The sequence below is a fragment of the Cygnus atratus genome, chromosome 4 (assembly GCF_013377495.2).
Source record: "Cygnus atratus isolate AKBS03 ecotype Queensland, Australia chromosome 4, CAtr_DNAZoo_HiC_assembly, whole genome shotgun sequence".
In the NCBI taxonomy this organism is placed as follows: domain Eukaryota; kingdom Metazoa; phylum Chordata; class Aves; order Anseriformes; family Anatidae; genus Cygnus; species Cygnus atratus.
In genome coordinates this window covers 51752811-51779925 of record NC_066365.1, presented here as the reverse complement: position 1 = coordinate 51779925, position 27115 = coordinate 51752811, and the positions used below count along the sequence as shown (strand labels likewise).

The 27115-nt window shown below is 36.2% G+C and overlaps 2 protein-coding genes across 6 annotated transcripts; one reads left to right on the top strand and one right to left on the bottom strand.

Annotated features, from left to right (window-relative positions):
* Window positions 1–19786, top strand: GUF1 (GTP binding elongation factor GUF1). Its single transcript, XM_035549595.2, has 17 exons — window positions 1–333; window positions 1288–1399; window positions 2929–3077; window positions 3330–3410; window positions 3856–3933; window positions 4334–4417; window positions 4725–4789; window positions 5861–6064; window positions 7597–7736; window positions 8889–9012; window positions 9616–9748; window positions 11961–12104; window positions 13130–13263; window positions 14235–14336; window positions 15124–15243; window positions 16106–16142; window positions 17078–19786. The coding sequence occupies exons 1-17, from the start codon at window positions 196–198 to the stop codon at window positions 17213–17215; spliced, it is 1983 nt and encodes a 660-aa protein (XP_035405488.1). The 5' UTR covers window positions 1–195; the 3' UTR covers window positions 17216–19786.
* On the bottom strand, window positions 19069–26958 carry GNPDA2 (glucosamine-6-phosphate deaminase 2). 5 transcript variants are annotated; one of them, XM_035549602.2, is made up of 7 exons: window positions 26809–26958; window positions 25667–25830; window positions 25257–25358; window positions 24565–24747; window positions 24038–24222; window positions 23770–23944; window positions 19069–20096 (listed from the first exon to the last, which is right to left on the bottom strand). In XM_035549602.2, exons 2-7 carry the CDS (start codon window positions 25788–25790, stop codon window positions 20038–20040), a joined length of 828 nt encoding a protein of 275 aa, XP_035405495.1. In that variant the 5' UTR covers window positions 25791–25830; window positions 26809–26958; the 3' UTR covers window positions 19069–20037. The 5 variants fall into 5 exon arrangements, with proteins under 5 accessions (XP_035405495.1, XP_035405499.1, XP_050566342.1 ...); XM_035549606.2 differs by having other exon boundaries at window positions 26545–26939; XM_050710385.1 differs by having other exon boundaries at window positions 19069–20832; window positions 26545–26933.
* Between the last annotated feature and the right edge of the window lie 157 nt (window positions 26959–27115).

Sequence of the window (27115 nt, the reverse complement as noted above, 5' to 3'; positions counted from 1 at the left end):
TGTTTCCGGTGGTTCCTGTGGCGGCGGCCATCTCAGGGCGCCGGCGGGCGGGTCTTGAGGCGGCCCTGGGGCAGGCGGCGGGAGGGGCGGTTGCGGGGCCGTCAGGGAGCCGCAGCGCTGAGGGCAGCGACCGGAGGCGGGTCGCCATGGGGGCTGAGACCACGCCGTGAGGGGCTGAGCCCAGCGGCGGGCGTCATGGCTCTCGGCAGCAGGGCGGCCTTGTGGTGGGCCCGGCTGCTCAGTCCCGGCCCCGCTGCTGCCCCGCGGGACTCGCCGGCGTGGCTGGCTGCGGGGCGTGTGGCGTGCCGGCGGCCCTACAGTTCCGGCGGCAAGGTGAGTCCCCTCCCCGTGGCCGCGAAGTAGCCTGCTCGGGGTTTGTTTGGAGCGGGTCCCGGATTTGACGGCCCTACGTGTAGAAGGTGGTTTTTTCAAATAGGTGGTGTCTTCTCGAGTCAGGCTTCCCGCTGCAGAAGCGTTTGCAGCTCTCTGGCAGTAGGAGGTCATGCACTTGCAAGCTGAGGCATCCTGCAAGTGCTTACAACATATAACGTTGCTTTATGCTGTGCATTGATGCTAGCGTAGGTCTCTGGGCATCGCTGAAGATCTCCAGACATCTTCTTCTGCCAGGCCCGGAGCTGCAAGCACAGCCTGGGTAAGAGAGATGAGCCAGTGTATCTCAAAAATCAGGGATCAGTTTTTCAGCAATTGTTACTGGGGGTCTCCTGGTACCTGATGAAAAAAGGCTTTGAAAAAAGCTTTTGTTGAAAGCTTTGAAAAACAAAGCTGCCTGTCTTCAAAGCGTTGTATTACTTGGAATGAACAGGAGTAACAAAAAGTTTTAGTGTTGGTATTGTTCTGTGTGTGAGTCAAGGTAGTCAGGCTTTTTCTACTTTTATTTTTGCTTTAGCCAAAGTGCATTTTATCTGTAGCTTCCTTTTCAACAAAGGTGCTCCTTATCATAAGGCTGGCATTGTTATCTGAATTGTCAGGTAATGTCAGAGCATTTTTCTTGAGTAGTTTAACAAACTGTTTCAAGTCTTTCAACTTACTATATTTAAAGGAATGTAGTACCTTTCATAACACATTGTTGCATACTCCTTGATTAATAAATCAGGGAAGTATATGTTTATGTATGACTAAAATGCTAGCATTTTAAACACCGATGACAATTTAAGGTTTTCCACCTATGCCTATTCTAGAGAAAAGTTACCTTTCTTTTAAAGGCTTAGTCATATTGAACATAGAGATTGTATCTGTGGTTTGTGAAGAGAAATTTCTATTTTTCAGGAAAAAATAGATATGTCAACATATTCTGTGGAAAGCATAAGAAACTTCAGTATTATAGCTCACGTAGACCATGGCAAAAGTACATTAGCAGACAGGCTGCTGGAAATTACAGGTAAGTGTTCTAATCTCATCCACACTACCTTCTCTTGACATGTAAATTTCTGTAGCTTTGATTATTATTGAACTTGCTATTAGCTTTGTTCTTCTTACTGCTAGGTTGCTTGTACTTTTAGGCTGCCACTTTTGTAGTGTTATATATGTGAATATGATGCACTTCTCTTTCTGGTTGAGATCTAGTTAAAGTAGTGGTAAGAAAGTGTGTAATCCTCTCAAGGAAGGAATGCATTCCGGAAAGAGATTGAAAAGTATGGTTCCTAGCTTAAGATGCTACTCTTGTCATTCCTGACTGGTCATCCATTAGACCAGTACACAGCAAGTATAAGGCTTACTGCCAGCTTTTGGGATGGACAAAAGGGGACTGGTCATGACCTAGGCGTTCTGCTTAAAGTAGTTTTCAGAAGTGTGATTGAAAGAGGGAGGAACTAACTGTTTTTACTTAGTATGAAAGTAACAGTGTGCCTCCCTCTTGAGAGCAAACTGTAAACAACTGTCTCACATGGTGGGGCAGCTCACTGGTACTGAAGCTGATATAATCCTGTATGAGTAAGTACAGCTCTGTTTTGATTTAGATTTAGTGTGTAGAATAACTGCTAGTAGTCAAGTGTAAATTTTATGGATTCTCAACTGATTCATAGACTTGCTTTTTCCTCCACCTTAAGTGTTAGTGCAGTTGTGTTGCTTTCTTCTTCAGAGGTATTTATTTTGGCCTCCTCTGAGATACTCTCTGTCTTCAGTGTTCTTATTTTTGTGTTGTTATTCACGGAAGGAAAACTAAATCCCCTTAAAAAATGAAAGTGTGACAGAAGTGCTAAGGAATCTCTATAGATATAACTGACACAGAAACTAGGCTTACCTCAGGGGAGAGAGACCAAGGTTACCTTAGAGGGTGCTTTGAGGTAAGCTATGAAGCAGTTGCTATGTCTACCAAGAAAAGCCCAATTTAGGAGCAGAGCTTTACTTAGCTACTCAGAAATACCCTTTGGAAGAGTCTTGCTTTTCCGCATTTAAGGAGTAGGCAAAACAAAACCTGGGAGAGAAGCTTTAGATCAAAGTTATTCTTTGTTGTTACCTCATAAATGTCACTACAGGCAGTTTTACTTGTTATAGAATGCTGTAGAATGGAGTTTTGAATTTGGGTCTTCCAGACTAATGCTCCTTTTGCCCTTGAGATGAGCACTGTTTGGAGCCACAGAGTTGCTCTCCAGTGATAAGAGTTGAAGTTTATTTAAACATCAAAATTATTTAGCTACTTCTGAATCTCCAATTTAGACTTAACGTACTGTTTTGTGTTCTGTTTATTCAGGAAAGTTTTTTTTTTTTTACATAACTTCAAATGTAAGTCTATTTAACAGATGTTAAGAATTGAAGCATAGTTTTAGTTGAAAATTTAGCTTAATCAGATGGAAAAGCTCCATTTGAAGCTGCAGGTCCCATGTTCTTCTGGTTAGTGGCATTTTCAAGAATGGTTTATTTGCAGAGCTTATCTTTTAAATGAGGCTAATGAAACTTTTTCCATCTTAGGAACAATTGCTAAAACTGACTGTAACAAACAAGTGCTGGATAAACTGCAAGTGGAACGTGAAAGGGGAATTACAGTTAAAGCACAATCTGCATCTCTCTTTTACAATCACAAAGGAGTAAACTACCTCTTAAATCTTATTGATACGCCAGTAAGTTAAGTACAAACAGTGATTCATTCACACAAAGTTATGTCTTTATATTTAAAAATGACCTATCAGATTTCTGGCTTTTTGTGTTTATTCAGTGCTTTCTCTCCATTTTTTAGTTTTCCTTTTTTTGTTATTAAAGGTAAGAATTGTGTTTTGGATGGACAGATACAGAAATGAAACTGTTACAATATAGAAGCATTTGCAAAGGACTCCAGAAATTTGTGAAGTAATAAACATTTATTTTCTCCACAGGGCCATGTAGATTTCAACTATGAAGTATCCCGGTCACTGTCTGCCTGTCAAGGTGTTATACTTGTAGTGGATGCAAATGAGGTGGATTTCTTATTTCTTGCTTCCTGCTTAGAATTTCAGCAGTTTGCTTAAGGAAACTAAAGTTTGTTTAAGGAAATGATTTGACGTATGATTTTAAATATGGACATATTCTCACAGAGTGCTTAGATAATAATGCTCTCTATGGCATATTTATGATTTTACCATCATTTATTATGAAAGTCAAATGAATGCTATTTTTTCCTTAATACAGTGTTAGCTATAAATATCTATAAAAATGTAGTTACACATACAGCATTATTAATTTGTCTACTTTCAGATAATGAGAAATGATACTTGGGAATTTTCTTTCTCAGCAATGTGTATAACAAATAACCATTTTGCACTTCCCAAGTGAAGGAGTAAATAGAATAGCAAAGTAGTCTTAATATGCTTAAAAAGAAACAGGGAAATTCTATGTTAAATGTCTTCAATGCGTATTTTCTAGGGTATTCAGGCTCAGACAGTAGCAAACTTCTATCTTGCTTTTGAAGCACAACTTGCAATAATTCCTGTCATAAACAAGGTAATACAGTTTTAATTTCATATTAAGCAGTTCAGTTGTATAAATTTAAAGAAAGAAGATTGCTAAGAAATGTGTTGTTAAATAGGAGCATATAATGAATAATTAACTAGTATGTAATAAGAACTTTTGTGTTTAATGTCTTTGTTTTACCGTAAATACTGGAAACTTCAGTTTTTATTTCCTAAAATACATGCAGAAGTATTTTTATAACCAACAATGAAAAATTGCACTTCTTTAAACATGGTAGTGAAGAGTTCTTGATACAGATCTTTTCCTAAAAATGTTTAATATTTATGAATAAACATACAAAGATTCCTTAATTTGTACACTTGGGAACTAAATTGCTGGATTGTGTATAAGATGCCGTTGCCTGTATCTTTAGCAATCTGTTGTTTTTCAGATTGACTTGAAGAATGCAGACCCTGAAAGAGTTGAAAAACAAATTGAGAAACTGTTTGATATCCCTGTTAATGAATGTATAAGGGTAAGATCTCTAAAAGTTTTATAATATTGCTGAGAGTATACCTGTATCTACTTTCTAGCCAAGGAAAGATGTGTGTACACAAATAATTCAACAGGCTGTCATCTGTCTGCATGTATTTGTCTGATTCATTACAGGCATTTATAATCAAGTAAGCATTTCATAGTAATAGCATCCTGTGCTTCAGATTGCTTGTATGGGTAGTATTGCCCCTGACCAGCAAAACTATCTTAAGTAAAGGTGATGCTTTTAATGGATACTGAATAAGTGAAAAACATGTCTGATAAAATTATTGTTGGATTTGTTTTAGATTTCTGCTAAACAAGGGACAAACATTGAAAAAGTTCTTGAAAAGGTCATTGAGAAGATTCCACCGTAAGTTACAATACCTTGTAAGGCTATCTATGAAACCATGAGTTGTATATTATGGTATATTACTGTATTTATGGTATATTGGTATATTAGTTTTGCACTTACTATTAATATCAGATCTATATTTTATAAAGAGATGTGGGGGAAATCTAACTTTTGAGCTGGAGATCTAATTTTTGAATTAATTTTCTAATTAGGAAAAATTGACACTTCACATTTAAGATACACACATTCATTTTTTAAGAGGTATCTGTGGTGAAGTTAAGTATTAATGGATATCAGCAGAGAAGACTTTTTTTTCTTAAGCAGGGGAGGGAAATGAATTATCCATAATGAAAATTGAGAGGTAAGCCACTAAAGATGTTTTCATTGAATATATAGCTTCCATTTGAAGACATTGATTTCTCCTCTGAAGCTCAGTGTTTGAGGTTATATTATTTCTTTTGAATGTTATGGTGTTACAGTGATAAAGGCAATTTAAGTCTGCTGAGTCTAGTGTTTCATATCCTGAACTTAATATTTAAAGTTAACTTTTATTTAAATTTATCTAGGAATTTGATGACGAAACTTATAAATTAGTTAAAATTCAAACCATTTTTCAAACCAAATTGCTTTTTTCTATTATTAGCTAATAATTGTAGTTTTCATATTAAGTAATTATATTTAAAAAGAAATCACAACGAAAATTCAACCTTAAGCTTCCATGAAAGATAACAAAAAGTATTGGTGGACTTTTTTTAACCTGATCGTTGGAATATAACAGATTTTTTTGTTGATTCTAAATAATACAATATTTTATGCATGTTTCACTTGTTGTGAAATGGGAATGATGGGTATGCATTTGGTTCTCTTCTATTCATACTACTACTGCACACAGGAAAAATTAAATGTAAAGACCTGCTGCATAATACATAGTGAAACAGTGAAATGAGGTCTGGTATGTGTTTGTTTACTGAAAATTACTCTATAGTTTCAGCTATATTAACATGGATGCTTTTGGGGTGGGGGGTGCTAGTTCATTTCATATTGAATGATAAATAATCTAACTACATTGTTTTAAATCTTTTGTGGCAGACCCCATTTTAATACTACTGATCCGTTGAAAGCTTTAGTATTCGACTCCACCTTTGACCATTACCGAGGTGTCATAGCTAATATTGCACTCTTTGGTGGGGAGATTCAGAAAGGGCATAAAATTGTTTCTGCACACACAAAGAAAAGATATGAAGTTAATGAAGTAGGAATTCTGACTCCAAACGAACAACCAACAGATAAACTGTAAGTAAAACTTTCTTTCAATGGAACAAAGCATAAATTGATGTAAGATACAAAATCCTGCATTTGTTCTGTTTTTACTTTGAGTAGTGAGGCTGGGTTTTCTGCTTTTGTTCTTTTTCGGTTTGTTTATTTTTTCTTACTTGCAATTGAATGCTAAATGACAGTCTTTTTCATAGTGGGCGTGCTGAGACAAGCTTTAAGAGACTGCTTTTCAGGCACTGCCAGTGGGAGAGAGCCATTGTATCAGTGCACCTGTAGTACACATAAAATCTGGACAGCTAGTTCTTTTTAAGACTAGCATTTGATATTGTTATTTAGCTGTCCAATTTATTTCTAGGAACTACCTTGTTTGAGAGTGGAAGGGAATGGGGCTTCATCTTAGTAATTGCTGTGGCATATTTTGAGGGTGGAAAACTTTAAATCCATGAATGCAACAGCGTCCAGAATCTGGCTCCTCATGGCAGCAGTGGGAAGAAAATCAGGTACTCTAGAATTAGTGGAGAAGCTTCATCAGTTTCTCCAAGTACATGTTAATGACTTTCTTGGGAGATTCTTAAGTGAAAGACTGTTACTTTGGCGGGTTGAACCCAACCAGCAACTAAGCACTCAGTCAGCCACTTGCTTGCTTCCCCAACAGCAGCAAGGCATGGGAGAAAATCAGAAGTGAAAATGAAGGAAGACTAATGGGTTGATGTAAAGACAATAAGTGAAAGGGAGGGAAGGGAAATAAAGTGATACAAAGGCAATTGTTTACCACCACCCACAAGCAGCCTGATAGCCAGCCAGTCAATGAGTGGCCACCTTGGAAAGACTACACACTGTTTTTTTATTACTGAGCATGACATTATGTGGCATGGAATATCCCTTTGGGCAGTTTGGCTGTTCTGGCTGTGACACCTGCCAGCCTCTCACCCTCCTGCTAGCTTGGGAGGGGCAAAGTGAGAATGGGAAAAAGACTTTGTTGTGCGGGCACTATTCAGCTAAAACACTGTTGTATTATCAACACCATTTTTGTCATGAACCCAAAACACAGCACCATATGGGGCTGCTATTCAGAAAATTAACTCCATCCTATCCAAAAACAATGCATTGTTTTTATCTGCCATGGGTTCCTCAACATTGTAATATACTGATGGAGAGCACTTGTCTTTGTTTCTCCCATTTAGTGTAGGAGAATTGCTGTGGTGGCAGCTAACAACTGTTATGGCTTCTGTGTCGTAAATGCTTGACAACTTGCTACTAGCTCCAGCTTTCAAATTGGGAATAGCACAGAATTCAAAATCGAGAACTAAATGTGCTGTTTAATTGTAACAAAAATACATCTACTTGAATCGACGGATGGTTCTTCCCCTGAGATGGAAGTTCAGAACTCAGAGCAGAAACAGCTTAAATGTGATCTTTGGACTGTGCATGGGCTCTGGGGTGGGGGTGGGGGTGTGTGATTTATTTTAACACCTGGCTGGACTGGGGAAAAATAGTGGAAATATTAGTAATGCAAAGAAGCATGTCCATATAATACCAATTTTATTCAGATATGCAGGACAGGTGGGCTACCTGATTGCTGGAATGAAAGAAGTAACAGAAGCCCAAATAGGAGACACACTGTTTATGCATAAACAGCCAGTGGAGCCTTTGCCTGGCTTTAAGTCAGCGAAGCCAATGGTTTTTGCAGGTGAGGAGTAAACTGATTAAAGGGGAATCATTTTTTTCCAGCAGCAAGAGCAGGAAAGCTGTTAGAGCTTCTAATAGCTTTTAGAGCTTCTAACACAGGTGTATATTAAAGAGTTGTAAGGATTAGAATTTTAGCAGAATTAAGCTGCAGAGGCACATGCTATTATATAGCTTTGTGTAATTTTGCCTCTTTATGACTTAGGTAAAATTAATAGTAGTTTTAGACTGGTTTTAGATGAATACAGGACTAACATGTATTTTTAGCCGTGGTTATTGCTTCTGATGCCGGTAAACTTTTGTAGCTGGAAAAGGATTAACACTTTCAAAAATTAAGTCAATTTATTGGAATAGACTTTTTCATCTTGATAATTAATTTCTATATACTTACTATGGAATCTTTATCTCTTTTAAGAAATAAGCAGTTTTTTCCTTTTTGTTAAATGTGGTGAAGTACAAAAGCTAATACTCGAGATGGTTCAAAAATATTTGACTTACTAAGGTCAGTCAGTTCTGTTGAGTTGTTGCTGCCATCTTCAGTAACTACTACACATGCTGTGTGTATATAGAAGGGAAAGTATAATCCTGTAAATGTGATTTTTGTGCATGTGTCGCATCCTAGTGAAGAGGAATCTGTTTCATGTCACGTGTGTTCATGTAAAGGGGAACCTATTTCAAGCAGTAATTGTATAGACAACTGCTTTTATTCACTTATAAAATTACAGAAACACTAGCAATGGCCTTATTTTTCTGTTCATTCTGACATGTTGAAGGGACATCCCTGCGACACTTGTCTGCTCATTTACTTATGCTGAAGCTGTATGTTTACACTGTAGGCCTGCAAAAAATTGAACTCAGAACTGCGTCTTTCACAGCTGTGAGGGATTAGATGAGTACAGTATACCTACTGTTATGGTTTGTATGTTAATTCCTGTTTTTCTGAGGTGATATAAAACTTTTTTCCAAAGACTTATTAAAATACAATATTTTTCAGATGAAAAAAAGTTAAATTTCTAGTTGTAACAAAGTAAGCTATTTCTGATTTTATTAATATGTTCGTGGTAAGAGGCATATTTGAAAGGTAAGTGCACACTAAATGAAGTGTGACTAAGTAAAGAAAGTTCTGCATCACAGCACTTCTAATATGTTTTGACAGGAATGTACCCTGTAGATCAAACAGAATATAATAACCTCAAAAGTGCTTTGGAAAGGCTGACACTGAATGATTCCAGTGTGACAGTTCATCGTGACAGTAGTCTTGCCTTAGGAGCTGGATGGAGGTGAGGCTTTTATAATGTTTTCATTTTTGGAACTGTTCACAAATTGAGAATGCAGGTTTAAGTCAATTGAAAATTGAATCAAAATGAATTCAGGATCGTAGCATCATAGAATTAATGGTTTGGGTTGGAAGGGACCTTAAAGACTATCCAGTTCCAACTCCCCCTGCCATGGGCAGGGACACCTCCCACCAGGCCAAGTTGCCCAAAGCCCCATCCAGCCTGGCCTTGAACACCTCCACGGATGGGGCATCTACAGCTTCTCTGGGCAGCCTGTTCCAGTGCCTCACCACCCTGTGTGAAGAACTTCTTTCGTCTTCTAAAAGATTAGAAGCTTTAATTTAGCTTAATGATACGTAAAGATCAAAAACATTTGTTTTTCTAATGTTCTGTATTCACATGGATTATGCAATTTGTTGTGATACTGTTTGTTTTCAGAGACTCGTAATATTCATTTTTAGGACTTCCATTTAATCCCTTGGACATCCTTTGCTGTGCCTGATGTTGCCAAACTAGCTGTGTAAACATATTGGAGGGAAGAAAAAAAGTACTCTGAAATTTCAGGTGATAAACAAATACTTTGACCAACAAGATTTTTTCCCCCAGGTTGGGTTTTCTTGGCCTTTTACATATGGAAGTTTTTAATCAACGTTTGGAGCAAGAATATAATATGTCTGTTATTTTGACTGCACCTACTGTTCCATATAAAGCTATTCTTTCTTCAGCAAAGTTGATAAAGGTAAGTAAACAGCAGCTTAAAAGCGTCCTCTAATAAATGTGTACACTTATGTAGACTAGTACTTTATTTTATGGTAAACATTAAGATCACTGATATTTAACTTAAAGCTTATTTTAATGGATTTTAAGAATGTTAGCTCTTTTCCCTTTTGACTTTAAGTGCTTTTTTGTCACCTGTACACCTGTATTTGAAAATGAGAATAAAAGACAATATACAATACAGTGTACATTATATAGGACATATATAAATGCAGCATTTCTTGTTGTATTCTTTTAAGTGCATATTGACTGGGTTGAACTTAAAGCAGGGAAAATAACATTTTCTGACTGAAGTCTGGAAAATTAACATTTCTAGGAATAGCGTGTAATACTACTGTAGACTGGCAGGAATTGGTGGAGATGAGTCTGTGTTTTATCACAGTGATACAGCTATATGCAAAGCTCATTGAACTGATTGCAATGAAAATTCCTGTTTGAGACAGACAGATAAAGCTGGACTTAAGAAAATCTGTTGACAGAGGAAGCTGCAAATAGGCTGACTCATTATTCAACATATACCTCTAAACACTACAGAAAATCTGTGAATTCCAAACTCGAATGAGAAACCTTGCAGGTACAGCAACCTATGAGACATAGGGCTTCTTTCTCTGCAGTTATTTTGATTTTTTTTTTTTCCTGAAGTGTAGCAGCTATGAATTAAACAGTTGACACCTCTGTTGCATAGGTGGTTCTTGGTTGCTGGTATGGGACACTGGAATAAAGTTTTCAAACAATGCAGGATGTTGGGTCCTTGTTCAAAAACACTGTTACTGGGGAAAGTGATATAATCACTTGCTTTGTTGTGCAGGTGGGTTGTACACATACAGTAAGAAACACAACCTTCCATTTGTCCATATTTCAGAAGGATAGCTCCTGTCCCTAAAGGGATGTTGAACTAGAAAAGCTAGGTAATGAAAACACCTGCACAGGAATTGAAAACTTAAGTTCTAAGCCCACTAATACCATTTTTGTGAATTAACACTGGGTTATAGTCTAGCTCTGAGCACTCCTGTTTAAAAAAAAAAAAAACACTGGATAAAATGCTTAAAAATAGTTTCCCTAGTGAACAGTAACTTCCATCATCTTTCCCAAAAGCACTTTGAGGAACCAGATATAGAAAACAATACTCATTGAGGTCTAAGTTTGCTTGAGAGATACAGAGGTGAGAGGGTTAAATACTGTCAAGATTCAAAGTTACTATAGTTGTTCTCAAAGTTCAGAAGTGAAAAAAGATGCTATTTAATAGTAAGTCCAACATTGAAATACTAAATTTATTAAATTCTAATCTTCTCCAAACAAGTTAATCTTCAGTTGTTTGAGTCTGTGAACTCTACATATACTTTTGTTTAAAAGAGAATAATAGCTTCTAGGCTAATTGGGTCAAGAAATTGATTATTATAATATTAAACACTGTATTTTCTCTTAAGCTATTCCTGCAAAGTTATTACATGGACCAACTTCCTTATACTGCACGGGATTCCAAGCTTTTAGTGTCAAAAATTTTTATACTTGTACGTGAAGAGATTGAGAATATTGATTTCATGTTCAGGGCAGTGTGGGAACTTAACAATGGGCAATAAATAAGAGATCTCTCAGTGAAGGAGAACCAAAAATGCTGGACAACAGCTGCCTCATTGATGACTTCCCAGCTGTAACATTTTATATGTAGCTCCATATAAAATGCTGTACTTTCAATCCATACAGACTCTGATTACCACTGTACATAATAAATTGTGCTATTTATATAACTAAAAATGGAAAGATGCCCTATTTTCTAAGAACTGAATTAACGTGTGAAACTTAACCTTTTGAAATTGATACTTGAAATTGATACAGAACTTAAAAATCCTGAGGAAATGAAATAGCATGTTTTGTTCTTGTAGTCTGCATTTTCACTAATTGCAGAGAAAACAGTTTTTCCAGTTCATCATGCAACTGATGATCTAGGTGATGTGTTTAAAGATATGCTGATCCAGGAACTGCTATATGTGATGTAGAAGTCTCTTTTAAAATTGTGCTTGGTGTGAATTTGGGTTCCATAATTCACCGTTGTCCCTAAACAATTGAAATACTTTTTAGCCTTTTCCAGTGCTGTATTTGTCTCATTTCCTAAATATGTAATTCACTCTGCTTGTAAAATAAAATCTGTTAGTTGACTTTTGTTTGTTTTTCAGGAGTATGGTAAAGCAGAGATTACCATTATCAGCCCTGCTCAGTTTCCTGATAAATTCTCAGTATCTGAATATTTGGAGCCAACTGTTCTTGGTACTATTGTAACACCCCAAGAATATATTGGGAAAATAATTGCTTTATGTCAGGTTGGTATACAGTTTTAGTTTTGTCATAAGTATTTTTAAGATCTTCATATCATACTTAAAAAAAAAAATGAAGATTCTAGATGGCAATATATTAGATAACAGCAAAGAGTATCTTTGACAATAATTAAATTTTTTTGAAGGAAAATATTTTAAACTATATTTTACACTGTGTAAAATTACTTCTGTAGAATCCCTATACTGAAAGTTAGTGTTCAAGCTTAATGACAATCAAGTACCTGCTTGAGCATTGTGTAATAGAAAAGCTCATAGCTAGTTTTCTTTTCCAGAAAGAATAGAATCTGCAGCAAGAGAGTAAGATCTTTTGTTTTTTAGAAGTAAATTCATGAAATAAGATACTTGTCAACACTTACTGAGGCTTCATATTTGTTTTCCAGTGCTTCACTGGAGAGTACACTTACAATAGTGATAGTAAAACACGTTTCCCAAACAGCATTTGAAATGGTTTTAACTAAAAATATTTCAACTACCATGTGTATTGGCTTTATGTAATTTGTTCACAGTATTTTTCTGAACTTCTAACATTTCAAGATACATGATATAAAACAGTATAATTGTATGTTAGCACAGAGAATTATATGATCTATTGAAAAGAATTCATAAAATATTTTTAAGAATTTTCTCCTGGCAGGAAAGAACATGAGCATGCCAGTCCTACTGTGTAATCCTCTAATGTATGTGGAAAAAGTTAATTGTAGTCAGATTTTGTGGACTAATGCCTATGCACTTAAACAGAAATAAGCAGAAGTGGTTAAGGATTTCAGAAATACAGCTTTTGGAGGGGATAGAGCTGAACCATTTGTCCACCTAAGTTGCAACCAGTTCATTTACTATAGTGCTGAAATTTGTTATTTCTTCTGAGACTTCAGCAGATGATCAAGAAGAGTTACTTTGGCTTGAAGTACTGGAGTTCTTGTGTAACTAGATAGTTGTTTATTTTAATCTGCCTTGTATTTATTTGTAGAAAATATATTTCAAGGGGACCTGAAATATTTTTTATTGTCTAGGACCGTAGAGCAGTCCAGAAAGATATGCTGTACATTGATGAACACAGGGTTATGCTAAAGTACCTTTTTCCACTGAATGAAATCGTGGTGGATTTTTATGATGCTCTTAAGTCTCTGTCTTCTGGTTATGCAAGGTAACTATATCTTCTTTCCCTCTTCTTTTTCCCTCTGCCCTGGACCATGAGGAGGAAATGAAAAAAGATCTGAGAAGAAAACATGGAAGGGCACAAAAAAGAATATTCCTTTGTTAGTGCTGCAAATCTAGTTTTACTTCAACCCTAATACATTAGATTCAATGTGAAGAAGAGTGTAAATAAATCTGAAAAACACTTAATATGCGTTACTACCTAATAATCATTTGTATTTGTGATACTTATTTATCCAGTATCTCTTACAGAGTGTCACTCACTTCTACATGGGTCTTTCTCACTGTAATGAGAATGAGTGGGGCTCTAGCCCTTGATCATGTTTGTGGCCCTCTTCTGGACCTGCTCTGTTCTGCATCCTTCTTGTGCTGGGGGCCCCAGACCTGGATGCAGTACTCCAAGTGGGGCCTCACAAGGACAGAGTAGAGGGGGACAATCAGAGGATTCCCTTGTTTCAGAGAGAAATGTGGTTTTCAGAGATTATGATAATATGGATCATATAAACATATTATCAAATGAGAAGGGTAAGAAGAAAATCATCTAATGTTAGTCTTTGATTCCTTTGACATCTACAATGCTCAGTGTCTAGAGGCTGTGTTGAAGGGCTTTGGCTGGAGTTTTAAGGAATTTCCAACTGATGCTTCCAAGTGTTTGAATAAACTCTTTAAGAGATTGCAATAACCATGTGGGTGTTTGATTGATTTGCCTTGCTTAGTAGCTGGAAGATAAGATGTTGTCCTCTGCTGCCTTGGAGACAAGATTTATCTGCAGCAAATTTCTAGTTGCTTTGAATAACAGTGACCTGCTGTGAGACTATTAAACACTATGCTCCAATTTTAATAGAAAGCTCAAGTGTTGTATTAAGAATTGTTTATGAAAGTTAAAATTTAATGAACAAAGAATGCAGAATATATTTTTTACAAAACCATCGCTAACATTTAAGCTACTTTTTTGTTTAGTTTTGATTATGAAGATGCAGGATACCAGGCAGCAGACCTTATCAAGATGGATATTCTTCTAAATGGAAATGCAGTTGAAGAACTGGCAACTATCATACACAGGTAGGTTGACTGGATTCTCTGATCTAAAGAACCAAGATTTCTTATATGTTTTCATTGTATATTAATATTCCTAATATATGATGATTGTTTGCTAAAATGATTCAATTCACATAAGTGTCTCAGGAATTACTTATTTGCTGGTGAAAATAATGCCTTTCTGTTTCCAGTCTCTTTGCTTTCTTCTCACAATGTCTGTTAGTTCTCCTTTCTGTAACTTCACCATCTCTTTCCAATAATCCTGAGATCAACTTTTTTGTGTTTTTGTCCTCCTTCAAATGTTATCTTGTAATTCTCTAGACCTTTTGTCACTTTTCTTTCCAAAATCTGCTGTATATGCATAAACTAAATATGGTTGGATAACTTTGATTAGCAGGTTGCTACAGTATGTTAAAACACAACCCAACTTTCATTGTAATATAAGGTATTTCCAAAATGTAGGTATGAAAGGTCAGAAGATCTACTTATTACAGAAACAATCGATAAAATTTCCCCTTGAACTTTGAGTTCAAAATAACATTTAGAGCTGTGAAATTCTTCAATACAGCTTCAGTGTGATAGATGATTGGGATATGTATTACAAATTTTTTTAAATTTATATGGAGGCCTTCTGTAATGGGTGACATAGAGAGACCACTCATTAGAAGTAAACTTGCTGTCTGGTCAGTTTAACTCAGAAGATAAAATGAAAACCTCTATTATAACTTTCTCAAACACTTTGTTCTATGGGTATATTTGAGGAGTTGCTTACTTTCTGACAACATTAACTTCTGAAAACTTTCTGTTTCAGTGATAAAGCTTATGCTACTGGTAAATTACTGTGCGAACGTTTAAAGGATGCTATACCTAGACAGTTGTTTGAAATAGCCATTCAGGCTGCTATTGGCAAGAAAATAATTGCAAGAGAAACGTAAGTGAAACCATTTTTTCCTTCTTTTTAAGCTATTTAAAGTTTGAACTTTTAATGTCTTGTCTAATTTTATACATTACAATACTTGGTTTTACTGTAGAATGATATTTTCTTGTATGTGCTACCAGACCTCATGGAATAAAAACAAAACACTTCTGAGCTGTGACTATGAATAAGGACTCAAATATTTTCATTTAAATTTATACTATCTTATTTTAAATTGCCTGTGGTCAGCACTTAATGGCCAAAGTATAACTTGCCACATGTGTGTCGACTTCCTCTCTGGCAGTGGGAAAAGATTGTGTTGAGAAAGATTATCTGGCTGTGGAATAGTTGATTTTCTGCCAGAGTCAGCAAAATAAAGAACTGAACTGTGCTACTGCAAAGGAAATGTGTTGCAAGCTGAGCACATACAGCTATTTCTAAGCAGCACTCACTTTTAGAACAAGTTGTTTACTTCATTGTTGTTTCATGTCACATTTTTGCTGATGTCTAAATTAAATTTGTGGTTTAAAAAAAATTAAAGGTGCATCTCCAAGCAGAGATGCTGTAAGAACTCGTGTGCATATGTGCTATATGTGCATGTAGGAAACCTGAATGTTGTGAATCATAGCAGAAGTCCTAAATAATGAAATAACTTTTACATACATGTTATGCACCTTAAGGAATATTTCTCAAATTGAGAAATGTGAATTAAAATCTTGTTTAAAGCTTCATCTTCTGTATACAAACTATGAAAACTATTCTGGTGCTTTTTAAAAATCTAGCAGAAAAGCAATGCTCAGCATTTTGACAACTCACTATTCAGCTTTACAGGAGATGCTCTACTCTGTTAATATATGTATGGTATTCTATTTTACAGACTGAAAGCTTACAGAAAAAATGTTGTGGCAAAATGTGTAAGTTTCTTTATTTTTTATTTCTAATATATGTAAACCCAAGAGTTTTGCTAACATGGCCTATATTCTCTTAAAAACCCAACAAAGACATGTTCTACTTGTGTTCCAGATGGAATATTGACAGACACTTTTAAAATTTTACTTTTAAATTTGTGTAACCTTTAGTTATTTCCAGTAAGAGTGGGGATCAGAAGGAGTAATTGGCCTTTTCAAAGTTACGCTCTTAACACTTAGTGTGTGTTCACTCCTGTCTCCTCAACATCTTACTAAAAGTAGTAGACACATAATAAATGTGTAACTTCACACATTTCCTAACTAGTTTTTTCAGACGATTAACATAACTATAATAAAGTGCTTCCTTAAAGACTGGTTGCAATTAAACTTCAGATTTGGTTTTCAGTAAGAAATCAATGCCAACAGGACTGGACAAACCTATAGGAAAAACATGATGTCTCAGTTATCTTGTCCTCAGATCTCAAGCTAACATGTTTAAGTTGAGCGAGTGTCCCTTTCTTAGAACTGTTAAAGAGTTCTGACAACCTATGTTGGATGGTGTTCATTTAACACTGTATAAGGGTTCAGTTAATTTATCTAGATGTAAGTGGTAGTCAAGATGCCCAGAGTATTAGAGCTGGCATCCTACTGTTGTTCCAAAAGGATTTGGATACCTTACAGTATACCATAGTTGTATCTAATGTCAGCCAGGCTTATGTGATAAAAATGTGAACTGAATTTACCTGTAATTGTCCAAATGAAAGTGCTCAGTTGCTCCTGTTCTTTGTAACTACTGTTTTTTGTGATAACTGTTTGCAGTATAAAATGATCTTATTTTGTAATATAAGCAGGCTTTCTGAGTATTAAGCCCTTGAGTTCAGTGTTACTGAGGTGTACTGTAGTTGCATTTAAGCTTAATAAAATATTTTTCCTTTTCTTAGTATGGTGGAGACATTACAAGAAGAATGAAGCTTTTAAAAAGGCAGGCAGAAGGGAAGAAGTTGATGAGAAAAATTGGCAATGTGGAAGTACCAAAAGATGCCTTTATACGTGTTTTAAAGAGACAGCCTGACAAATAGATCACTGCCATGCAGCTGATTATCTTCTTACAGACAGTAGCATACTTGAATTAATGTATAATTTATCACTGTGAGAGTGATTTATAATTTTCTTAAAATGATGTAAATGTAAATATATGTGGGAATAAGCTTTGTACTTAACATATCCAGACTGTTGCAGATTATCATGAAGTTAGTTATTTCATTTTACTTCACTGAATCTGAAAGTTATCAGTATAACTTAACCCAAGTTTGATACTCTTAACACTTTCAAGTCTTTGTATGACAGAACAGGGAAAATGTGGCAAAAAATATTAAATAATTTAAAGGTAGGGATATTTTTTTAATGTCATTGGCATGGAAATATCATGTTACTTCCTCTTTACTTGCTAAAGTTGTTCTTTTCAGGAAATCACAGCCGGAAAAGCTATAATCCTAGCTTTCTCCATGAACATAACTGATTTAAGCCTTAAAGACTTCCTCCTGGACATGTCCTAATAAAATATTCATGCCAGTCTACTGTTGTAAAATGTGCAATTTATGTTCACATGCTAAAGTTTGTCAGTGAGTTCTTACTTAACAACTGTAGTTAAATGCATTTACTAGTATCTGTTGCTTTTGGTAGGGTACACAAAGCACTCAGAAACACAAGTCAATGACCATGCTATATACAGGGTTTGCAACTACCTGCCTACCTCGGAGAAGATTCAAGGCTGTTCATAGATCTTCAGGACTGGGGGGGGGCTGTGGAATTCTATATCTAGAATTCCATAGCTTCATTTCTGTTACATTCTTCTTACATGTATGCAGGATGCACTGGACATCCTGGTCAGCAGGGGTTTCTGAAAGACAGGCCCTGCCTGACTAACATGATCTTTTAAGACAAAATAACCTATTTAGTGGACAAGGAACAGCTGTGGATGTTGTTTACTTGGACTTTAGCAAGGCATTGATACTGTTTCCCACAGCATTCTCCAAGAGAAAGTGGCTGCTCAGGGCATGGGTGGGTGTACTTGTTCAGTAGGTAAAAATGTGGCTGGTGGTTGTGCCCAAAGGGTCATGAAATCCGGTTGGTGGCTAGTCACAAGGGATGGTTCTTGGGGCTTACTCTTCAAGCCAGTTTTGTTTAGTATCTTTATGAATGAGTTAAATGAAGGGACTGAGTGTACCCTCAGTAAGGTTGCAGATGACACCAACTTAGGTAGGAGTGTTGAGCTGCTTGAGGGGAAGAAAGCTCTGCGGAGGGATCTCGATGGGCTGGGATAAAAGTGGATTTCCACTCCCACTTGGAACTGTATTGAGGAACCAACAGTTTCAAAAAGGCTGTCCAGTGCAAACCATATTTGGGTTTTACATACATACAAAATACTATACCAAAAAAGAAATTCAAGTAGAAATCTGGTCAAACTAATAATTTCAAATTTACATGGTATTAAGTGTATACCTATATGGTATAAGTGTATATCTCAAATACTTCATTTAACTTTTTAACACTGGTAAACACTAGTAAAATCTGTTTTACAGTTTAAGGCTGAAAATGTATTTGATAGCTTAGGGTCTGTTTAAAAGAGGCTTGTTAGTAATTAAAGATTTTGCTCTTCAATAAATATGTTGTAAGGCATCACCTTTTCTTATTTTTTTTTACGCTAAGCACAAAACTGGCAGCAGGACACAGAACAAACAATTACTAACTTCAAGAATTTTCTTGTTCATCTAGATACATTACTCTTTCTACCACTGGGGATCCAAAAAAAGTAAATTAAGTTCTTAACCTCTTTCTTACATGGAAGGAGACAAAATACTTAACCTGTCCATTAAAGCCTGAAGTACTTGCACATTTCAGAATTTACATTAGAAACAAAACAATTTGGAAATGATATTTATATTTACATTTTACTTTTTCAAAGTAGGAAATAACATTCCTTGTAACAGATCAATATTTATAGTGATACAATGAGAGGTAATTATTACAGAGTGGTTAACAGTGACTTTAATACATGATAATTTAAACTAGTAGACATTATGTTCCTAGAAATTAACCTTTTTGCAGGTAACAGCTGATACAGTTAAACATATCTCCAGAAAGGAACACCTCGCTTTTTCCTTATGGATAAAGCTCAATTATAAAAAAAATTGAAAAATCCTAAACTAATTTGAAATACATGAGAGAAGAAAGTACTATGACAGAAGTTTAATGTTTGCAACTAGAATAAGTTATGACACTTTCAAGAATTGGGTGCATTTATAGGCACTGTTTTTGTATTTTTATTTGCCTGAATTGTACAGCAGGACTTGAGATGCCCCAAAACTGTTTGTATAAGATAAATTTAAGGCAACCAAGTGCAAAAGCTCAGTGTGCATTAGATACACGTAAACAGAACATTTCATAGTAGAAAGTGTACAGCTATTACAAGTCCATAGTATTTAACAAAGGCCAAAACCATTCTGCCTAGAAACACAAATGCAAAGTGTAGTTGCACTAATGGAGCCAAAATTATAAATTCTTAGAAATAAGATATTCTAACAGATGCATTACATTGCTGTGCTAAAATAAGTGCTCTGCCCCACCCACCCCCCTCCACCCCTATGTAACATGCAGTCTCCCACAGGTTTGTTCTGTTCCATTTAGTTATTGTAACAGCCAGAGTTCCAAGTGTTAAAGCAAAAGGCATGACACAGCAAATAGAGATGGAATGTAAATGTACAGATATTGGACCTTTAAAAAATACAGTACATGGATTCCCCATTTTAAACAGTTTTCAACATATTGCATAGCAGTGAACTCATCTGCTACCTAAAACTGTTGCTGTTGACCCACATGGAGTTCTTCTTCAATTCTTCTTTCAGTTTTCTTTCATACTGTACAGTGGGTCCACAAGTTTATTGTGCACATGCATTAAACCTTGAGGGGAAAGCAACAATGCCAGCTTTACAATTGTTATACTTTTTCAACATTTCTCTCTATCCACATTTTTATTTGGGCTTTACTTCAAATTACACATTTTAAACAGTTCACTGAAGAGAAAGAGAATGGCTATTCAAGGTAGGTTAAAATCAGAAGTAAGTAAGTTAAGACAGCATGCATATATATATATATATATATATGTGTGTGTGTGTGTGTGTGTGTGTGTATATATATATATATATATATATATATATATATATATATATTCCTTTATCACTTAAATACTATTGACATCTTCAGTATAAACTGAACAGGGACAAGACAGCTGTAATAAACCAGTCAAAAAGATCTGGAATACTTCCAAATCAATTGAACACATGATGAGAGATCCACCCATCTCTCCTTTGTACTAAAAACTGCGTAATAGCAACATAAAATTCTTTATATCACAATTTGCCATAAAAATCAGATTTATACATACTAATACTTTTACAGCTTGAGTTGCAACATTCTAGCATTGTGGTATCTTTGCAATTAATCATATACTTCTGGTCCTACACAGGCAGAAATCAGACTGTTAATGCAGATTTAGAACTTGAGTAGTTCAACGGTGAACTTGATTTAGAACTTGACTAGTTCCTATTCTAGTATAGATTTTTTCTTGTCATATACAAATTACCCACAGTTGTGACTTGAAGTATTGTTTATTTCCTATTCAGAAAATATTGGAGCGCTAGGAAAAAAAAGAGATCAATTTAACAAGGAAAAAAAATAGTGTTTCTGACATGATTTGGTTACAACTTAATAGAAGTGTTACCTATCAAGTGTTAACCAATACATGCTATTCAGTCACTGGTATGTTTTTAACTTTATTTCACCTTACAAACCAGTAAAAATAAATGATCGACATTCACATTCTGCAAAGAGTCCAGTTTGGCACCAAACTGAAGACTAACTTCTAAAACTATAAATTTAAGTAATATGCAACATTAAAAGTTGAGATTTTCTTAAAAACCATGGAAGAAGTCTGACAGTAAGTGCACATTTGAGGGATCATCAGTGGCAAAGAATATACAAATACCTTTGCTATATCATGTATCCAGTGGCAAACTTCCCATCACTGCAGCAAAGTCTGAATAACTGTACAGTCTGAGCTCATTGCTTCAGGTGACCAGAGCAAAAACCATTTTATGCAGCATCTATTTCTAATTTGTGTGGTTAATTAATATAAAATTCAAATCTACTATTCCTTTTTCTATTGAGTGACACATTCAATCATACTAAAAAGCCAACACACCTAGAACAGACTAAAAGACCCAGGTCATTTTTGTCTCTGGAAGTAATGACTTAGCTGCAGATCTTTGTGCTAAAACAAAACAAGACAAAATACCACAACCCTTGGAAATCAACATAACTAAGGTGCAAAGGAAGAGTTTCTTAAATTTCATGAAGGATAACTATTTGTCTGACATACATAGGAAAGATCAAGTCAATAAAGTTTTCTAGGAGTTTGACAGTAAGTGGGAAAATACTAAGTACAAATTTGATACAAAAGGAATTTGTACTGAAAGAGCAGTAACAGCTTCATACATTACTCAAACTGGAACCATGTTTTGAACTTTAAAAGCACTGCACTTCCAACCAGTGCTTTTCTTTTCTAAAAAAAAAAAAAAAAAAGGAAGAGAGAATTACCCACTTCCTGAAGGCATGAAAAATGCCTACAAAGTACTGCCACTTCCATATGTAATGAAGTATATTTAAATCTTGTTAGTTTGTGTGTTTCAGGAAGTACAGTTAGAAACAAAAGCTTTTTTCTTTTTTTAAATAAAGGTATGCACCAGAGTCCCTTACTTGATAGATACCAAAGCAATTATTTCAAATGAAGAAAGTTTATTTTCTGCTTCCTTCTGCAAGAAAGTAAATAAAGGGAAAGAGTCTTTCAAGAGTCTTGCTGCCTACTCAACCTGGATCAAGTTAAAATATTACACAGAAATTTAGGAGCATGTACAAGTACAGAAAAGCTATCCTGAATTAACTTTTCTTCAGACTGGTTAGTAAATTCAAAGTTTATTTACTTTCTTACAGAAGGAAGCAGAAAATAAAGGGAAAGGTAAAGAAGGATACCTTTCCCTCTTTCGATAATAACATTTAAGTATACTTGATAATTCTAGCCTCTAACGGTTTCAGCAAGTTAAAAAGTGAAGGGGAATAAGAGCTATTCTAGTTACCAGACAGGGTGGTGATTTATTATCAGAAAGTATTTGAAGTTTCAAGTAGTACCTTGAGATTTTTTTAAATAGTAAAAAGATTGCAGTAACTAGCTACCATGATTAGCAGTCAGTCATCAAGAACTACCCAGCTTCCTAAGAACAAAGATGAGCACCCTGGAGATCAAGATTCAGAAATAATTCCAGGTTTGATTTCTCCTCTATCTTAAAACAAGAAAACCTGACTGATTTATGAACAGGAAAAATTAAGCCAGTCAAAACAATCTTTAAGAATTTTGTCACTTTGTATGTGCTTACAGGGTAATTATATGGTGTGACACAACACATTCATATACTGAAGCCCTTTTTTTTTTTTAAGCAATATTCAATATCAGCATCATTCATCAATAATTGTACGTTAGTAGGTTTATATCTTTCTCAAGCAAAGCTTTTGTTTATATGAACACTGGATAATGTTTAAAATTCACCCAAGCAGTTAAAGAGGTTTATCTTTGAAAACAGTAAGTACTATCTAGCAGTGTGACACAGGTAAAGACTACCCCTCTCCCGAATACATAGCAAAGAACAATATACTGAGAAATCCAAAGTTAGAGTTAGCTACAAATGATATCAGGATCAAACCACAGTAATGCCAGATTTTTATAATCTAATGCACCTAAGGACAGTAGTGATAAAATGCTCAAAAAAAGGTCATCAATGACAGCTGTGATGCCAGATGCCCCAGCTACTACAAAGAACCATGCCAGTAAGATGACTGACATATACAATCACAATTTGCTGTGCTAATTTAGTTAGAAGAAAACTAAATTTCTCAGCTTCTACAGACTCAGTTAAACTGAAGTAGCCATGTTCATGGATGTTAATATCAAAAGTCCAAACTTTAAACCTGCCTCAATATACCTACTACAGATACAAAAAGCACAGTAAGTGCAATGCATTAACAGTCAATATAGATTGTTATGCAAATTGCACTGTATGAAAAACATCCTCAGTTGACTCCAAAGTCCGTATCACACATTTGAGGTTTACTAGATAGCACTTACAAGACACTTAAGTGGAAAGACACCATAGAAAAAGCAGTATGAAATTTATCAGGCTTAAAAGAAAATGCAAATGAAACTTTTCCACTTTCTATTTAAAAATCAGTATTCTGGAACACCAGACAGCTGCTGTCTTATATACAGCTGAAGTTTATATATTATCATGTCAAATAGGAAGCAAAGGAAATATTTTATTCAAAGGAGATTTGTCAAGAATGTATCAAGCAACACTGTCCTTTCAGGTGGAAGGAACGTAAGTCACATCTCCTAGTGCTTTTCCACTCACAAGACATAAGTTAACATTTAGTATTTTGAATAAATAACATTATACGTTGGGCCTTCTGACACATTATGGTAGCTAGACTTAATTTTCATATAGGTAACTTCTGATTCAGTGCTCACCTTTAAAGTACTTCACAGTTTTAACTCTTAGTTCTAAAGTAGCATCTTCATCACACACAAAGATAGTACGAGGGTGCTGCTGGAAAGCAGAAACTGTCCACATGTGATTGACGCCTTCTTCAATCGCTTTGTACAATGCAAAAGCCTTATGTGCACCTGTTATAAGAATCATCACCTGCAAAACAAAGGTCTCTACTTTCAATCCTCATATCAACACAAACGAGTCTTGAAAACAGATACATGCAACTAGAACTAAATGAGTTCTTACTTCTCTAGCATCCATCACTGTACCCACACCAACTGTTAGCGCCATAGTTGGTACTTTAGATAAGTCTCCATCAAAGTACTTAGCATTTGCCAAAATGGTGTCCATTGCTAAAGTCTTTAATCTTGTTCTTGAAGACAAACTTGATCCGGGTTCATTGAATGCAATGTGGCCATCTGGACCAATGCCTTTTCAAAGTTAAAGAGAGCAAATCATTCCAGACCTGCGAGTCAACAAATATCCTCAAACATTGTGAAAGAATAAAAAGGTTTTAGGATTCATTCTTTTGTTTTGCTTTCTCATTTTCAATTAAGAAAAAAAAAAAGGCATTCAAAACTTACTTAAACTACATTATCATTAGAAACTTGGACACCAAGCATTCTATTTCGGTATCTATACCAATTCTTTGTCAGTTACAGAATTTTCTTACACTACAATAAAAAGTAGTTTTAGCTATGTTCTGAAGATCATGCCTAAAGAGTCAATATATTTGTTTGAACCATAACTAACCACAGAGTATTTCCTCATACCTCCAACAAACAGATCGATCCCCCCTGCTTCTTCAATTTTCTTTTCAAACGCATCACATTCTGCCTGTAAGTCTGGAGCATTCCCATCAAGGATATGAGCATTATTTGGGTCTATGTCAATATGCTTAAAGAAGTTATTCCACATATACGAATGATAGCTCTCTGGATGATTTCTGGGAAGCCCTGAAATCATTTAAAATCAAATTAACATATTGCAAGACTTCAGCAATTAGCCTTAATCCTAGCCTACATGTAGCCAGCATGGGGCATGCAAGACAAGCCTTTCTTGAGCAGTAAGAAATGAGACTATATGAAATTATACTAAGATAGACTTCCTGTTGATATACATGAGACAATTTTACTTTCACTTGGTATACATCATATCAGTAAGAGTATTAAGTCTTCAAAACAAATGTAGTCATAATGCTACGGAACAACACTTTCTGTAGGAATGAAGTGATTTGTGATCACTTAATTTAGCCCAGGATCCACTTGGACTAGTTAATTGTTTGCATTTTGGTAGATAAACAGATCAAATGCTTCAAATGTCCCCAGGTTTAATGTAGAAGCATAAAAATAAAATGCTAATCTTGTGCTTTGTGGAAGTTAATAAATGTGTTTGTGGAACAGTTAATAAAGGAAAAAAAAAAATCTGTATACTGTCTTCTCAAATAATTAGCACTAGAGCTTACCTACATATTCATCCATGTTGAACGTCTTTACATATTTGAAAGAGAGATCTCCATTCTTGTGATATTCTATCAGCTTTTTGTAGCATCCCAAGGGCGTACTCCCTGTTAAACAAAGTTTTTCCACTGTTCTACATATCCATACACTTTGTGTATTTAAGTCTTTTTATAGTCACATTTTGCTATGATGCTTTTCAACATAATTAAAAGAACTGTTATTTCTCATCTACTATTTCTCAGCTTCTCAAACCTCTTCACCACTTTTGACACAGAATCAAATCCATATTAAAATAGAAATATGTTGAAGCATTACCAGAAGTACGTTTGTGTTCTTTTGAATACAGTATCTTTTAGCAATGATGTAAATACAGTTCTAAGTTCAGTCAATTACATAGGCTTCTAATAAGACTTGCCTGTTGGTAGACCAAGCGTGAAATACCTTCCTTGACTAGGCTTGAATTGGATAATACGATTGCAGATGTATTTTGCTGCCCATTCACTTGCCTGATCGTAATCTTCAAGAATGACTAGCCTCATTATGGCAGCGAGGAGCTTGTACAGTAAAATAAACTTAAACCTGGAGAAAATAAAGTTTTAAAAATAAGCACCACATCAATAGCTGTAAAACTCTTGGACAACAGACAGGTAAAAGTCCTTTTTTACAATGACAAAGTATAGTACAAAATAAATAGAAAGTTTTTTTTTTTTTTTCACCTGCATCAATGTACTGTAGCAGTTCTAGTTCAAACTGGACTGCCAGACAATCAAAAAACAAGCTACAAGTAACATATTCCAGTCAAAAGATGCATTAAAAGTTGCACACTAATTTAAAGGAACTCAAAGAAAAGTTCAAACAAAATGGGAGCAAGTCATTTTGAATTTCAGTCTTCTAATTTTTGTCAGAAAAAAAGGAATATATTCTGCTTGAAATACAAAGCAAAGAAACACAAACACTGAGATTAAACCTTGTTTCCTGCTACCAGCTGAGTGTCAAAAATGTCAAAACCAACTCTTCTTTCTCTGCAGGCCATAGAGTGCTTGGTATCAGCACAAACCCAGTAGCACTGTCAGGAGCCTGAGGCCTCCTAGGTGCCAAGCCCCGACTAACACACGCTACTTGTAGCTAACCTGAGATGGGAGACCAGTTTCAGAAGACACATGAATTAAGGTACCGTAGCGCTTAGCAGGGCACAGTATCTGCTGCTCACACAAAAGAAGGCAAGGGGGCACACCACTGGTGTAAAACTGGTGTAAAACTGGCTGGTGTAAAACCGTGACAAACCAAACTCACCTTTGTATGGGAAACGCTATCCCACTGGTACTGAAAAACCCAACACCTCTCCTCCAGGAGAACACCCAGCAGACAGAGACCCCGCAGCTCCAGGGCCGCAAGCTAAAGCTTTACCAGGTCGCGGCGATGCTAAAGAGGAGAAGGGCGGCCCGAGAACGGCGCTTCAGGCGGGCCGCCGAGGGACAGACAGACCTACAGACAGACCTACGGCCCCACCGACCGCCTCCACCCCACCAAACGCGCCCCTGCCCCGGCGCCGCTCACCGCCAGGAGAGGCCTCAGCGGTGCCGAGCGGCAGCGGGAGAAGGGCGATGGGAGCCACCGCCGCCACCGCCCCTCCTCAGGCCGGCCGCGACCCGGAGGCAGCCGGCGAGGAGCGGAAGCGGGCGGGCGGGAGGGAGGCTCCGCGCATGCGGGGGGCACCGGCCTCGGGCGGGGCCTTCAGGAGGGACGGGGCGGGACGGGGCGGGCCATCAGCGGTTGGAAAAGAGCTCCAATATCACCTGGTACAACCGTTCCGCCACCACCGATGTCACTCACTAAACTATGTCCCGAAGCGCCACATCCAACC